The following is a 17,556-nucleotide window of genomic DNA, read 5'->3' as shown; positions in this document are numbered from 1 at the left end:
CCTGCTGCTGACTAACTAAAGACAGGTTTGCAGGAGAAATCCAGCAAAATAAAACCCTAAACACATGAGGCTTGCTGTCATCATTGCATAAATAGCTTGTAAATGTTGAGAGAAGGAACATCAGCAGTATTACAGAGCTAAAAACTCTCCAACTTTTTTCGTAGATGATACAGGTCCAGAATACATGATGGATTACCATTAAAGAGAAAATATATATTAGAGCAAAAAAAAAAAAAAAACTCTTGCAAGTTTGAAAGAAAAATAAACCACAATCTACCTTTCCCTGGTTTTTCAAAGCAGGTAAGAAACTGATAAAACTGCCTGAAACCTCAGACCATAAATATCTTTGTACCAGGAATATGTCAAATGTATGAGTGGCTGCTGGTTAACAACTCTACAAAGCACAGAGTGAGCACTCTTACTTTCTCCTAGGATCATCATCACAGGAACAATGGATGACCTTCTTTAAGGTTACACATAAAAACCACCAAAACCAATCCCCCTGGTGAAAACACCTTTGGCCCAAGTAATATAAAACCATTGGAAGACGGTTTCACAGGAAGGATCAACTCAAAGCTTGGAGACTAGGACAGCTAATACAGTTCTAGTGGAGTTAGCAGCTAGACCATCAAAGCAACTATGAATGTTGTTTGTAAGCATAAAGTGTCTCTGGAGACAAAATACATTGTTTAACTGTGGTTTCTTCATTTTATCTGTACTCTGTCAGTACAACGCGTCTGCTGATGTCCACAGATCGCTTCATTAAGTTAAATGATAAATTGCTGTCCCAATGTTATCTCTACACGTTACCCACAGTAAGTAGCTGCAGCTGTGACTCTTTTTTCTCATTGTCCTATGAACAGCAGATTGTATGGGCTGCTGATCAAAGCTTGAAGGGATTTTTTATTGGCAACAACATTGTATCATTTTTAAATACAATTTTTAAGAATTGTAAATAACAATTTTCAAGTGGCCTGTCCTACGGTGGCCAACAGGTACCAACATGCAGCAAATGACGAAAACGAGCACTGCAAACCCATGAATGTGTGAAAATCCATCATTCATGAATGAAGCAAACTCCAAAACACACAAAAAACCTATGCAACAGAAAAACACTGCCAATACGAAAACAAAAGCAAATAACAAAGTTAAGAAAATCTCAAAATTTCCTCCACAAAACACAAGTGCGCCAGACCACTGGGGATAAGACGATCACTAATATTACCGACGTAAATATGAAAAGTTCAGTCGAATCATACAGATTTCAAGTTGGGTATAACATTCCAATTAATCCTGAATATCAAACAGTGCAGTCGGATTCAGTTTATTATTCAAATTGGTTAAAAGGTTTTCTATCTAAGGAAATCCAGCAGATTGCATTGAGTCAGTGACTTACAGCATTAACTCCTCCTGGATGAGCACGTAGCGACAGTTGACAGTCGCTTGCATTGACTTTGCATCAACCCCTCATACGGAGCATGCATGTAATGACAGTGGAGAGGAAATCTCCCTTTTAACAGGAAGAAATCTCTAGCAGAACATCAGTGTGAGCAGCCATCTGCCACGACTGACTGGGTGTTTGAGAGAACAGAGCAGAGCACAAAAAGAACCCAGGAGCACTAATCGAGTAGTACTTCTAGAGAAAAGAAAATTGAAACATTAATGGTTATAGCTCCTTTACAGTCTTCATCTAGGAGAGAAAGAGCCAAGCAGATTAACTCTGCACCAGTTTTCAAGTCTAGAGTATGAAAGAGAGCACAGACAGTTAGTCACAGCAGACGCTCAGCCAGTAGCTATATCTAGGAGAAAAAGGGTTAAACACTGAAAGACGGGTCCAAGTGTATCATCTGTATAAGGTGAGCATTAAGTTGTTGGCAGCAGCAGCATGGCCGATGTCCCCCTCCAAGAAGGTGCCACAGCTAAACACAGAGCCAGGTCAGATGTAGCTTATAGAAAGAGAAAAACGTTTTTAAGAACATAAAGTTAAAAGCATCAAATAACGCAAAATTGGAGAGTAGAATGAGAATGTAGCAGAGAGACTGAAAGTGGTCATTATGTACTCCAGCACTCTAAGCCTATAGCAGCATAACTACAGAGATAGCTCAGGATAACCTAAGCAACTGTAAGCTTTATCAAAAAGGGAAGTTTTAAGCCTAGCCTTAAAAGTAGACAGGGTAGCCTGCCTCGTGGACTAAACTGGGAGCTGGTTCCACATAAGAGAAGCCTGATAACTAAAGGATCTGCCTCCCATTCTACTTCTAGAAACTCTAGGAACCACCAGTAAACCTGCAGTCTGTTCCATAATATTGTAAAATATTACGGCCACTTACTTAAAAAAGACACAAAGAAAATATATTATTTTCTTCCTCTTTTTGCTATTTGCTATTGTTTCATATTTGCAGCATTCTGTGATTGCAGCATTTTTCTTTTGCAGTGTTTTTCTGTTTTATTGGATTTTTGTGTTTGTGTGTTTTGGAGTTTGCATCATTCATTTATTTAGGGTGCATTTTCTTAGTTTGTTGCAAATTTGCACCTTTCTGCCACTGTCCTTACTGTGATAAATTACAATGTGTTTTTCATTAGCTTTAAGCAGAGCAGTAACATTCTAATTTGTATATGACTGTAACTAATGACCGCTTGTTACAAGGAAGGTAAAAAAAAATTTTGGAATGCCGTTAATTTTAGTTCTTCAATAAAGACTGGAATTGGCTAACATACACCCCTCCTTGAACCGCCACCTTAATGTGGTGGAGGGGTTTGAGTGCTCGGATGATCCTAGAGGCTATGTTGTCTGGGGCTTAAATGCCCCTGGTAGGGTCACCCATTACAAACAGGTTCTAGGTAATGGGTCAGACAAAGAGCGGTTCATGAATCCTTCATGAGGACTAGTAGATTGAGGCACGTGACATCGCACGGTACGGCAGAGCCGGGGTCCCACCCTGGACTCGCCGAAGAGCGCCTGGTGGCCGGGTTGCTCCTCGCGGGACCCGGCCGGGCCAAGCCCGGACGAGAGACGCGAGGCTGTCCCCCAGTGGGCCTACCACCTGCAGGGGGAACCGTGAGGGACCGGTGCAAAGAGGATTGGGCGGCGAACAAAGGTGGAGACCTCAGCGGCCCATTCCCCGGATGCTTAGGTTGGCCCTAGGGATGTGTAATGTCCCCTCGCTGGGGGGGGAAGGAGCCTGAGCTTGTGCGGGAGGTCGAGAGATATTAACTACAAATAGTCGGGCTCGCCTCCATGCACAACGTGGGCTCTGGAACCCATCTCCTCGAGAGGAGCTGGACTCTCTTCTACTCTGGAGTGGCCCACGGGTAGAGGCGGTGGGCTGGGGTGGGTTTGCTTTTTGCCCCCCAGCTCAGCCGTCTCGTGTTGGGGTTTACCCCAGTGGATGAGAGAGTCGCATCCCTGTGCCTTCAGGTTGGGGACAGGTCTCTGACTGTCATTTCGGCCTACGGGCCGAGCGGTAGTGCGGAGTACCCGGCCTTCTTGGCGTCCTTGTTGGGGGTGCTCGATAGTGCCCCTCCCGGGGACACCATTATTCTGCTGGGGGACTTCAACGCCCAAATGGGAAACGACAGTGGCACTTGGAGAGGCATGATCGGGAGGAATGGCCTCAACGATCTGAATCTGAGTGGTGCTTTGTTATTGGACTTCTGTGCTAGTCACGAATTGTCCATAATGAACCCAATGTTCAAACATAAGGGTGTCCATCAGTGCACTTGGCACCAGGACACCCTAGGCAGGAGGTCAATGATCAACTTTGTTGTCGTATCATCAGACCTTCGGCCGCATGTTTTGGACACTCGGGTGAAGAGAGGGGCTGAGCTGTCCACTGATCGCCACCTGATGGTGAGTTGGATCCGCTGGAGGAGGAGAAAGCCGGACAGACTGCTGGGAACATCTGGCAGAGCCCTCAGCCAGGGGTGTATTCAACTCCCACCTCCGGGAGAGCTTTGACCAGATTCCGGGGGATGTTGGAGTCATAGAGTCCGAGTGTACAATGTTCTCCGCATCTATTGTCGACCCTGCTGCTGGTAGCTGCGGCCGTAAGGTCTGCAGTGCCTGTCCCGGCGGCAATCCCAGAACCCGGTGGTGAACACCAGCAGTAAGGGATGCTGTCAAGCTGAAGAAGGAGTCCTATCGGCTGTGGTTGGCTTATGGGCCTCCTGAGGCGGCTGACGGGTACGCCAAGCGTGCCGTGGCCCGGGCTGTGGCTGAGGCAAAAACTCGGGCCTGGGAGGGATTCGGTGAGGTCATGGAGAAAGACTACCGGTTGGCCTCGTAGCGATTCTGGCAAACCATCTGGCGCCTCAGAAGGGGGAAGCAGTGCTTTGCCAACACTGTTTACAGTGCGGGAGGGAGGCTGCTGACCTTGACTGAGGACATTATCGGGTTGGTGGAAGGAGTACTTCGAGGATCTCCTCAATCCTGCCATCAAGCATTCCTTGGTGGAAACAGAGGCTGGGGACTCGGGGTTGGAGTAGAGCTGCTGCTCCTCCACATCGAGAGGAGCCAGTTGAGATGGCTCAGGCATCTACAACGGATGCCTCCTGGACGCCTTCCTCGGGAGGTGTTCCAGGCACGTCCCACCGGGAGGAGGCCCAAGGGACGGCCCAGGACACGCTGGTGGGACTATGTCTCTCGGCTGGCCTGGGAACACTTTGGACTCCCCCCCGGAGGAGCTGGAGGAGGTGTCTGGGGAGAGGGACGTCTGGGTGTCTCTGCTGAGTCTGCTGCCCCCGCGACCCGGTCCCGGATAAGCGGAAGACGACGAGTACGAGTACGAGATATCAGCAAAGATCAGAAATTGGCCACACAATTTCTGTAAGGTGTTTTTTTTTTATAGGAGCGGTACAGGAATTAGCTACCAAAAATATCCGGTACAGCCCTGGCAGTTCCGCATGTGTGCCGAACACATACAGCCTTGTTTTGTATCAGAACACAGGCAGAATCTTTATGTGCAGAACTATTTTTACAATGCAATGTCGCAACATATAAAGGGGCACCAAAACAAAACTGAGAGGATTCCAAAGTAATCACTAAACTCTGCTATTTGGGAACATTAAGGTTTCTCATGCAGCTACACTGGAGAAAGAAAGTTGGACCAAACCAAAACTTAATTTCAGGCCATCCTTCAACAGCAATAACGTATTTAGCTAACCTGTAGCAACGTCAAGCTGAATCTAAACATCACAGGTGCTGGACAAAAATCAGCTGATGTCCAAATGGTTGCCTGTAGCATCCAATCAGCCCACACCCTGTACATCATAATCTCTTTTGTGAAGAGATGATTTTTCCCAACAGCTCCACATGCTGCATTCAGGTACAGCTGGGACACTAGGTTGTTGAAATATATAAACAACTCCAAAGTGATTTAAACAAGTTTCATTCTCAAAACTTGGCCCTTATTTAAAAATGTCTAAACACCAACATTGTCTGTTTTCAAGTGAGTATATAGTAACAATCTATCTATCCAGTCATTGGTTAAGCCTGCCTATACTACATATCCATTGAAAAAAATCAAACCAAATCTTAACTAAAAATCTTAGTCAGTTCTATACTTAAGTTTTAGAACATAATAAAATAAAAACTTAAAATAAAATTTCAGAATGGAAAAAGATTATTTGTTAACTGCTGAGCGAAGTAAAACAGATAATCATATATTTTCTTGTTTGAAGAGTACCGAATATGTACAAAACCCTGACTATAAAACCAGAACACAAACTTTACTGTGATATTTCTGTATCTTTACTCCTGTAGTTCTTTATGAACAGTACCTTTCAACCTGAAAAACAGTTTTGGATTGTGTTCTTATTAAGCAGGTCTTTTCAGGGGCTGTTGTTAAACATCTGATATCAAACTTTTAATCTTAATCATTTTCTGTGATTGTTCAGGTACAACCATAATATCTTCTGTCCGTCTATCCCCTCCTGCAAAACCAACATGATTCATGTTTGTGTTCCACGGTCGGAGATGATATAAACCTCCTGGGTGTGGACCAGACGGCTGGCTGATTGTGAAGATAATAATTTAACAAGACTCCCATGTGTCCCTTTATCAGACAGACCCAGAGTTCATCGTGGTCAAGTCACACTAAAACCAGAGGGGAGTGGGGCTCACGCCGACAATTACCACATGGATGAATGCTGCACATGGCTGTGCACATGTCCAGACTGTTTCCCACAAGCACATACATTAATACTCCGCTATAAGTTTCTTGTGAACTTCCATCTTCGATACACTGGTGTAACATTGTTGCTTAAAGGCAGATGCAAGGTTTGTGACAAGTGCATTACTACACACACATAAATTAACTGGGTCACTTATCAAACCCAACATACATACAGCTTATGATCCCCAAGGATAAAACAAAGAGAGCCAATCTGAAGCTGGCTGACATTTCCCTTCTATCGTATGGATTTCTGCCAATAGCCTCGTGTTTAATAGACACTCAGTGCAGAACTCCAAGATTTACTTGTGAAATATTTGTCTTGGAGGCGTCCTTACTGCAGTATAAAAAATACACACGAGCACCTTATTTACTTTTTCATGATTTAGGTAGAAATACGGGAAAAGAGAAAGAAATGATTCCATATGCTATTAATAAGCCGTAGAAGAGAGACACACAGTGACTTACTATGAGAAACAACAATGAATTCAATTCATTGCCTTGGTTTGGCTACAGTTGTAAAAAAGGAGAGGTGTGGGGTTTTGAGAAGACCCTATTCAATTCTGCTCCACCAGCTAAACCCTCCTGGAAACAGTAAACTACAGTTGCAGAGTATTATTCTTGAAAACATTTTAGCAAAACAAACCTATTCATTCTTTATGATTTTCTCTAAATGTTCAATAAAGATTAGTCTGGCTTTGGCTTTATTAGATTTAAATGTGAGATACTGATTCCGAATCTGACTTTTTAACTACAGAGCAGCAGAATCTGCTTTTGGATTCTGAACATTTTAAAAGCAAAACACGAAACATCTGCTAATTACAAGCTAATGAAAACAACATGTGCAATTATTTCTATTTGTCTGTCATCACATGAAGCCTAAATGGAAAAGACCAAGGCATTTGCTGCTCTGGAGTATGCAATGCCAAGAAGAAAAGACATCAGCAATGACCAGAGAAGCAACAGTTATTTTTCCTTTAGGTCCTTGTCAAACAGTAAATAATTGCATCCATTTATCCTCTAGTTGAGGATTAAAATCCAGCAGAATTATGAGCATGTATTTGGTATCTCCTTGTCAGTCACTTTGTATCCCTAGTTTAAAACTACGTACACATCTGAATACCCTTTTTCTAAATACAAAAGGTGCATGACTTCCAAATTATGACTTTTCCTCTGAATATGAATGTGTAGGCTGAGCTAGATCACTGCATACCTCTGGCTTTATTGTGCCTGTACAGCCTATATCCCATGTGTCGTTGCTACATGTGCACACTTTTTCCTGTGTTGTTTGTCTGCCTGCCAAACAAAGCAGCCAACAGTGGAGGTGCTGACTCCCAGAACCATCAAAGAGATGCGCGCACATGTTTGAGAAAGTGTAATCCAAAACAGTGCTGTCCCACTCACCATAATTCTCTCTTGGCATTACAATATTATGGTAATTTTTGTAAAAAGTGTCTTTAAGCTGGTTTCTTTATAAACAGCCCCTCTTCCATTGTCTGTAGAAAGCCCGGGTCGCGTTTTACTTTCCCAAAGATTTACTTTCACAGGTAAATGGTCTTTTCAGCTTTCCACCGGATTTGTTAAAGGGGCGGAGCTGTCTGCAGGAAGGCTTGGCACCAACAGCTTCAACAATGGCTCAGGTTATTATACAAATAAATCATTTTTATACCGTTAATTTGTCCAAAAAAAGTAGTTTTAATATGTTTTAAAGCGAAAAAAGTAGACCTCAAAACTTAATCTGTAGAGTCATTTCATCCTGAATAAGCCTACACTGAAATGTTCTTTCTGAGTTTTTGGAGCAGCAGAGCTCTGCTTACAGGCTGGTCTGGCTGCTAAGGTAAGTTAAGCTAAGCTAACCTGGCTGCTGGATTGGGACTTCTCTACTAGGTTAATTCCAGGTTTGGATGCCAGATGCAGGTTGGTAAAAAATTAAATGTAAAATATTTATTTAAACTTTTCCTGCTTATGGATCCAGAGCAACTTAAGGAATAATGTGAGTAATTAATCAACAGTATAACTCTAAAGCTGCACATTATCTATTATTTATCAGTTGAAACAAACATTATTTTTATTAGCTTTTACACAGAATAAAGGAGTAATGCCATCTACTGGAATGAAGGTCTATTGCAGTTTTTTTCACAACTTCCCCCATGTGTCATTAGGTTGATTTAAATAAATGGTCCGTGGCAATGGAAAAGGAATGTACGAGATTCCATGGGACTCTTATTACTTGGGTAAAACAAATCCCGGGCTTTAAATCCTGGGGCTTTTGGTGGAAAACAGGCTATTAAAATAATTGACATAGTGATGCTATTTCTGCCAGTGCTTCTAGAAAGTTAGTATGGAATGCTAGTAATGAGAAATTTTGTGAATTTTGAGTTGGGTTTGAGTCCAGAGTGTAAAAAAATATTTATCATCTCAATCATGTCAAATAGGTTGTTGTCCCAGAGAGTCTTACATGTCTTCATTATTTATTGTATCTGTATTATTTTTGCCGTACAATGCATCTAGAAATGTTATAAGACTAATGGCTGTATTATGCTGGAAGACACTGAGATTTTAAGTGTTCATGTGTTGGAGGGGTGCATGTGGTGAATTGAAATAAAATATTTTAATTTCCATTATTTTTAGTGGAAAAATAGTTTCTAATACAAATGTTCAACGTACAAACAGCCTGTTGGAAGAAACTACATTTGTATTTAGAGGTTCCACTGTACTTTTCTAACCTGTTTTATTCTGGGACTGTAACTTACAAGGCAAACATGTTAAACCTGGAATACTGAGCAGGAATCTATATGCTCACAGACATTAAAGGTAAACATGCAGTTATGTTATTTCTGCTTTAGCTTTGCATGTTACATCTAAGGTCCCACTCATGTTTTATAGTTAAGATCAGGAGAAGCTCAAGTGAGCCAAAGAAAACCCCTGTCATCATTAATTTCAATGGAAAGTGCTACCTGCTGGTCTGGGACTGGAAGACTCTTCCAATATTATAAATAGGACCCAAATAAAAAAAAGAGATCTGCTATCTCATAAATCCCACAGACAAAAAATTAAATAAACCAACAACATACCATGAACACAACTTTCTTGGCTAAATAACATGACTACAAAACCTGTTGAAACAAGCCAGGGGCCTTAAAAAGTCTTGAAAAGTTAAGAAGTTCATACTGGCTTAAAAGTCAGTTAAGTATATATTAGTATCTGAAACATCAACAAAATAATTTAATAGAAATGCTAAAAGTGTAGCTTCAACTTATTTGCTACAGTTTTCTTTGTGCTCTGTTGTTTTCCAACAATGTAAAGGAGTTTATTTGAGAAATTTGGGAAAATGTTGCTGACCTGTGGGAGCTGAGATGGTGGCAGGTACGCTGGTCCTGCTGCCTCTCTCTGCGGTGATGCTGATGGTATACATCATGCCAGGTTTCAGGCCCCTCAGGGTGTGAGACTCAGAGTTGCCTGGGACTGTGTCTTCGGCCTTCTGACCATCGGCTGACAAATAGACCAGTTTGTAGGAGTCCAGTTTGGCCAGGGGTCGCTTCCACTCAAACATCATGGTGGTCTCAGTTACCTCTGTGACAGTCAGTTCTTTGGGGGCATCCAGGGCTATTTGATAAAAAGAGGAACATGGAAAATGAATATAAATGAACCTGACAGATTTACCTTGTTCTCCTGAACATAAATTCATCAGAAATATTTACCAAATTACATTTCCAAACTTCATTCTGAAAACCTGCAATTTATCCATCCATCCATCCATCCATCCATCCATCCATCCATCCATCCATCCATCCATCCATCGTCTTCCGATTATCCGGGGTCAGGTCGCGGGGGCAGCAGCCTAAACAGAGAGACCCAGACTTCCCTCACCCCAGCCACTTCGGCCAGCTCGTATGGGGGGAATCCCAAGGTGTTCCCAGGCCAGCCGAGAAACATATTCCCTCCAATGTTTCCTGGGTCTTCCTCTGGGCCTCCGCCCTGTGCCCGGAAACACCTCACCAGGGAGGTGTCCAGGAGGCATCCTAACCAGATGCCCAAGCCACCTCAACTGGCTCCTCTCGACGTGGAGAAGCAGCGGCTCTACTCTGAGTCCCTCCCAGATGACCAAGCTTCTTACCCTATCTCTAAGGGAGAGCCCAGACACCCTACGGAGGAAACTCATTTCGGCAGCTTGTATCCGTAATCTCGTTCTTTCTATCATGACCCAAAGCTCAGATCAACTGGTGAAGAGAGAGCTTTGCCTTTTTGACTCAGCTCTCTCTTCACCACAACAGACTGGTACAGTGCCTGCATCACTGCTGATGCAGCACCAATCCGTCAATCGATCTCCTCCACTTGAGGCAGGACCTGCCCCCTGACCTGGAGAAGGCACTTTACGTGTAAAGCATCCGCCAACTCCTGGACAGACTGTGTTGCAACGTGACATTGGTGGATGGAGCGAGACATGATGTCTCAGATTTGCCCAATTGGATTCAGGTCTCGGAAATGGGCGAGCACAGTCCATAGATTCAATGTCTTCATCTCGCAGGAACTGCTGACACACTCCAGCCACATGAGGTCTAGCATTGTCCTGCATTAGGAGGAACCCAGGGCCAACCACACCAGCATATGGTCTCAGAAGGGGTATGAGGATCTCATTTCGGTACCTAATGGCAGTCAGGCTACCTCTGGCGAGCACATAGAGGGCAGCCCTCCAAAGAAATGCCACCCCACACCATTACTGACCCACTGCCAAATTGGTCATGCTGAAGGATGTTGCAGAGAGCCAATCCTGGTGTTCTCTGGCAAATGCCAAGCGTCCTGCACGGTGTTGGGCTGTGAGCACAATCCCCATTTGTGGATGTCAGGCCCTCATACTATCCTCATGGAGTCGGTTTCTAACCGTTTATGCAGACACATGCACATTTGTGGCCTGCTGGAGGTCATTTTGCAGGGCTCTGGCAGTGCTCCTTCTGTTCCTCCTTGCACAAAGGCGGAGGTAGCAGTCCTGCTGCTGGCTTGTTGCCCTCCTACGACCTGCTCCACCTTTCCTGGCGTACTGGCCTGTCTCCTGGTAGCGCCTCCTGGCTCTGGACACTACACTGACAGACACAGCAAACCTTCTCTCCACAGCTCGCATTGATGTGCCATCCTGGATGAGTTGCACTACCTGAGCCACTTGTGTTGGTTGTAGCATCTGTCTCATGCTACCACAAGTGTGAAAGCACCACCAACATTAAAAAATGACCAAAACATCAGCCAGAAAGCATAGGTACTGAGAAGTGGTCTGTGGTCCCCACCTGCAGAACCACTCCTTTATTGAGCGTGTCTTGCTAATCGCCAAAGATTTCCCGCTGTTGTGTATTCCATTTGCAGGTGAAATTGATTGTCAATCAGTGTTGCTTCCTAAGTGGACAGTTTGATTTCACAGAAGTTTGATTTACTTGGAGTTATATTGTGTTGTTTAAGTGTTCCCTTTATTTTTTTGAGCAGTGTATATATATAGATATACATATATATATAATATTTTTTTTTTTTAGAAAATGTTAGATCTATATTTAGATATATATTTAGAGAATGTTAGTGTTTAGTAATAAAAGACGTAGCCCAGAGTAGACATTTTAATGAGAGAATATTGGATATTTTAGGAGGTCAAAGGGAAAAATCTCACCTGTCACTGCGTTGGTGGTAGTGGGCAGACTTTCTCGCTCATCTTTCACCGCCGTTACTCCCATCCCGTATTCCGTTCCTGGTCTCAGGCCTGCAGAACATTAGGAACACAAAAAAGAAAAATTTCCATTGTATTTTGTTTGAGCAAATCCACTGAGGTGTAGACAAATAAACTGAGGGAGTGTCTATAGTCAAGTGGCCAGCTGTTTCAGCTAATGGCTCCGGGGCCACAAAAACACTCTCTTGTGGCTGATTGCACAATAGATTGGAGCCTAATTGCATTTCATGGTATGCTTGTGTTCACTGTGGAACATCAGCACCGTTATTTGCATTGATGGATCTATAGAGCCCTTGTTGCAGAGAGAGAACACTCTTTCCAGTGATACAGCGGGCTCAGGGGGCTGTTTGGTCTTTACAATCAGGTTCTTTCTCACACTGATCGCTTCTAATTCCTTCATTAACTCCCACAGAGGTCAACGCACACAGAGCTTTGCTGCATGAAATTACACCTATTGCCCATGAAACTCATTATCAATAAAATCAGGAGCGTGAAGGCAATTACAGATAATAAGTGTGTGAAAGAAGTGCTGAGGTGTGTGTAGAGGTAGGGGGTGGGGGTGGATGCCAGCTGAATGGACACAGCGCTTTATTTTCATTGGACAGGCATCCCAAGGACAAAGAAGTGGGTCAAACAAAGACTCATCAGTTCATTTTCAGAAGCTTTTTTTCTTGTTTGGTTTTAATGTCTAATCATGCTGTAATAAAGAACTTCACCATACAAACAACCAACCAAGAAAACAGCATGTGCAACAATGCTTGGCTGGATACCGTCAGTGGTGCAGGAGGAGGAAAAACTATTACTTCTAACATATTTGCTACAGCAGGGGCATGATGTTCCACCACCATGTTTCAGTGTGGGGATGGTGTGTTCGGTTTAGTGTTGGTTTTCCGGAAGACATAGCATTTTACAGATAGGTAAAGAAAACCTCAATATTCAGTTTTATCAGGACCTATTCTTCTACATGTTCACTGTCATTCCTACATATCTGGTGAAACACAGAACTTCTTATTGCATTGTTTCAATACTGGCCTTTAGAGTACTCCACCTGATACATCCTATGGATCTGTGGATCTCTGAAGCTCCTCAAGTTCTCTTACAAACCCTTTTCACAAAACAGCTTGATTTATACTTTGATGAAATTGCACACAGGTGGACCCTATTAACTACTTAGGTGATGTATCTAGGCTGTTGGTGGGACTCGATTTTACATAGGGTATCAGAGTACGACCAAACAATTTTTCTATATTAAACATTTGAAAACCATATGTTATTTACCTTCCTTGTTACAATTGCCCTTCACGTTGTGTTGGCCCATCACATATAGCCCCTTTTAAAATATATGGAGGTTTATGGTTGTATTGTGACAAAATGTAGTATGTGAATCTTATGCAAGGCACTTCATATCAGCTACATATCATCACAAAAAAAATCTTTGCCTAAGTGTCTTCAAAATTATGGATTGAAAATTCAAAAGATATTGCAAATTGTGAAAACAATGTTTCAAATTAAGGCTGTTTTTAATAGTTAAAATCTTTTACACATACATTACCTTTTACATGCCAGATATCAGTGAGAACATTTTTTGTTTAAATAATCTGGGTCCTCTACGGCAGAAAGCTTTCTCTGGGGACATCCAGGGACATGAGAGAAGGATTAAAGTTGATCTACCACAGATACTCCTCTGAACAGACCGTAGTAGAAGTCACATGGATGGAACAATCTTTATGTGTAGGGGAGAGCTCTAGACTAGGCTCAGAACAACCCAAAGTCTGCTTTGTTAAACTAGATGCCACATTTTTGGACTGCCATGCTTTTTACTCTCCACCTTTTGGCTGCAGGATCTATCAGCTGCTGATAGTAGTTTGGATATTTGTGTGGTGGTGTGTGTAAGTCTGTCATACCAGTGATTTTGGCCTGTGTGGAGTCCTTGGTTCCAAGGGGGAAGAGCAATTCTCCATGGTCACCTCCAGATAGGGGGCCGTACTTGATGCGGTACTGGACCACCTGAGCCTTACTGTTCTTCCACTCAAGAGTGATGCTCTCGTCTGTTATTTCCACAGTCTGTAGGTCTCTGGGAGCGTCAAGGTCTACAGTATAGATACGAATGTTTCACAAGTGCAGCAGACAGGCATAAACCATAAATCGTTTGTCCTGAAATCATTGGTTTAAATTAGATTTACTTTCAGATCCAGAATATCAAACAGAAATGAATCAGGAAAGAAAATTAGGGCAACTACCGAAATGTTGAAATTGCTGATCATTTGGACATGTAGATTTAAAAATCGTATTATATGAGAAATACCTGACCTTTCAACAATCTATATAAGGCAACGAGTTTATGGTCTTGTATATTTTCCGATTTCAAAAAAACTTCTCACTGTACACAATTGTACTGAAATAAAAGACAGAAAAGATGACTTTGCCTTCAATCTAAAAAGCATGTCCAAGTGGCTGCAAACAAAAAAGTGAAGTTATCTAATTCTCAATGTGGAAAATAAAGATGTTTAATCCTGTCTAAATAAAAGGCTCTGAGGGTTGTTAGGGCTGAATTTGGATTTCAACAAATTCAGCCCTAATTTGTTTTAGGCTACATTTGGACATAACTGGGCTTAATAGGGACACTGACTGGCACGGAATTAAGCAGAAAAAGATGAGTCTGGATGCCCAGTGTTAGGAAGGAAAGATCAGTCAATTGGAAACAGTCATAATTACCTAATTTGTAAATCTCTAAAGTCACAGTCATGTGTCCCAGTTCAGGAGTCCCAGATCTATCGCAAAGGAACCCAGCCTTACTAAAACATTTCTCTGTAAGCACTTTAGGTATATGCAGAATCATTTTTAAAAATCCAATAAGTTTTAAGTTGCCTTAAAAAGGATGTAAAATTACCTAAAATTATCTATATAAAGCATTATACTTAAGAGTGTAAATGGATAAAAAATCCAACAACTATATAATCTAACAAGGATGTATCACGCAAAACACTGAGCAAAGAGCAGAATCTAAGAAAATAAATCTATATCAAAGTAAGGATGTCCCGATGCAATTCCAGGTCACAGCTTGAGGTGCTGATGACTGCATTTTCAGATGATCGGTAGCAGGACTCCCTGACAAAGTTCAACTCCTGATACCTGCCTGTGTTCTGAGGGCCAGGGTTTAAAAATCAGGACTTGTTTCAATATATGATGTACAAACTGTTTTATGATTTATGCATTTTGAATGAATATAGGCTTCTAGCTTAAAGTTAAACATAGTTTCACCATTTACAGTGTTGTTCATAGTGACAGAGTGCACTGGGGCTTCCTGCCTGTTGCGGTCACAGCTCGTTATGTTGGAAAAAGGAGCTGTGTACAGCACACTAAGTTTTACATTGTTCAAAAAAAAAAAAAAAAAAACGCTTTTTGAAGCAGAACAAGTTTTCCTGTACGTTTTGTCTGCACCCCCTTAACTGGAACTGAACTCAAATTTCATAAAAGCTGATACTCATAGGGAAAAAAAGTAGATTAATCTAAATCTTGTTATAACAGTGCTGCATCTCTCTCACTCATACATCAGGTAACATAAGGCTTAAAACCTACACAGACACACTATATTAGTAAAGGCTACTGAGACCTGTCAGTATACTGCAGCAGTATCCAAACACATGTAGGTGTCTTGCGCTACGGCTGTTGCTCCCATTCCTAGAAACAGCTTCCCAGAGACTTTTTTTGAGCAAACTCTAACTGAAAACTCTTTAAATGGGCTGATTAAACAGAGACAGCATCTACTGACAAAAAAAACCCCTGCATCAGATTACATCCCTTTATCCTTCCCCACCACCAAGAAATCAGACAGGAAAAGCATGCCAGGAATGTATTAATAGCATCAATCGCGTATTGGAGGTTTTAAACCTGGAGAGGACATACACAGTCCTATACTGTACCTTGCCTCTTCTTTTTGTTGTTTTATTTGTTGTGATATATATATATTGACATGCATAGACATACTGTAAACTGGGACCAGTTAAAAGTGGCTTCATGTATGTGTGATTCTTTAGCAGTCTGGAAGCAGAAGCAGAAGAATGTGTTGAAAAACTGCATGTCTTTTCTCAGAGGTTTTTAAATTTCAAGCACTGCACATACAAGGCAACCATTCGAATTAATTTAAGTGGTTGAATTCATTGTAGTCAAATGATGTCCTACAAGCTGTTTTGTTTAAATAGCCTGTGAGAATTTATTTCTGGCTAGTCCAACATCTGAGAGTGCTTATGGTGTGTTATCAAAAAACGTTGGGTAAAAATATTTATTTTTACAATTTTTATCTGGGCTCTGCCTAGGAGTACGTTCAATCTTTGGAGACACATTTCTGTCTCAATCTCTGTTGTATTTTTCAGGCACCTGAGCTGTTTGCCTGTGTGCAAAGACTGAATTATTTTTGTTGTAACAACTGCAACAGAGAAATATCCGTAACATTTTATTCTGTTGCACCCACCAAATTGAACAATTAAAAAAACAGACAGCAAAGCCAACATGATACAGGCACCAGCAGGAGCTTATATACTGAGCCAGCAGGGAGCACTATATCAAAGTTCAAGGAACACATGCATCCACGAAAAATACATCTCTCATAAACAAAGCAACAGGAAATTCTTGTGTGGTACAAAGAGGCCATGGGCATCTAATTAAAACTGGCTGTAAAAACTATGCAGGAAGAAGATTCCAGGAGTCTTACCTGTAAGGAACGAGTCGTACACAGGTATGCTGTGCTGTTCTTCCATTTCTGCTGTCAGAGACACTTCGTACTGAGTATCAGGGCTGAGGCCAGCCAGATGGTACTGGGTGTCAGCAGATGAAAGCTCCACCACACTACGATCTGCAGGGTTTAAGCTGGGCCCGAAGGAGACACTGACTCTGTCTACGTGAGCTACAGGTTGAAACCAGGTTATAAGCGCTGTGGTATCCGTCACATCTCGCACATCCACGTGGCTAGGGGCATCAATCACTGCAAGAGTGAGATGTGGAAGAGGACTCATTGTAAAATCAAGAGAGAATGAATCAGCTTTAATAAACGGCCCATTATTGACGTTATGACAAGCTAGTGAAGGTTTTCACCCAGCAATGCTGTATATATGTATGCTTCCATTATTCTTTTATCCTTCTGATCTCCCAAGTTCAAGTTCTCAAAACAGTTCTTCGAAGAATAATAGTGCAGTCGCTATGTTCAATTAACAGGATAGTTTTCTATTGAAATGTTTCTGAAAATGTAAGACAAATTGTTCAGATATTACTTAGACAGACCACAGGCAGTTTATGAGATGAGGAAATGCCTTCTGCCCTACCTCTATGAGACCCCTGAATAATAGTATGCATCTGGAATGTTTTCATTGATTTCATAAAGAACACTAGAATTTAGGGCTGCACGGTGGTGCAGTTGGTAGTACTGTTGCCTTGCAGCATGTTCTCCCCGTGCATGCGTGGGTTCTCACCGGGTACTCCAGTTTCCTCCCACAGTTGAGTTTATTTCTAAGGTTAATTGGTCTCTCTAATTGCCCTTAGGTTTGTGCATGGTTGTTTGTGTGTTGCCCTGTGATGGACTGGCGACCTGTCCAGAGTGTACCCCGCCATAGACTGCTGGAGATAGGCACCAGCTTCCCCGCGACCCACTATAGAAGAAGCAGTATAGAAAATGACTGACTGACT

At 42.3% G+C, this 17,556-nt stretch overlaps 1 protein-coding gene across 2 annotated transcripts in view; it reads right to left on the bottom strand.

Annotated features, from left to right (window-relative positions):
* The window catches only part of LOC124877713 (tenascin-like), a 253,511-nt gene that overhangs the window by 53,180 nt on the left and 182,775 nt on the right, over positions 1–17,556 (bottom strand). For both annotated transcript variants that reach the window (XM_047381138.1, XM_047381139.1), the window contains 4 exons: positions 16,589–16,858; positions 13,782–13,967; positions 11,821–11,910; positions 9,513–9,776 (listed from right to left, as the gene is read on the bottom strand). In XM_047381138.1, the coding sequence (XP_047237094.1) occupies positions 9,513–9,776; positions 11,821–11,910; positions 13,782–13,967; positions 16,589–16,858 (810 nt within the window). The remainder of the gene's footprint in view (positions 1–9,512; positions 9,777–11,820; positions 11,911–13,781; positions 13,968–16,588; positions 16,859–17,556) is intronic.

The sequence above is a fragment of the Girardinichthys multiradiatus genome, chromosome 12, assembly GCF_021462225.1.
Source record: "Girardinichthys multiradiatus isolate DD_20200921_A chromosome 12, DD_fGirMul_XY1, whole genome shotgun sequence".
Taxonomy (NCBI): domain Eukaryota; kingdom Metazoa; phylum Chordata; class Actinopteri; order Cyprinodontiformes; family Goodeidae; genus Girardinichthys; species Girardinichthys multiradiatus.
The sequence above is the reverse complement of the archived record's forward strand: the minus strand, read 5'-3'. Positions and strand labels throughout refer to the sequence as shown.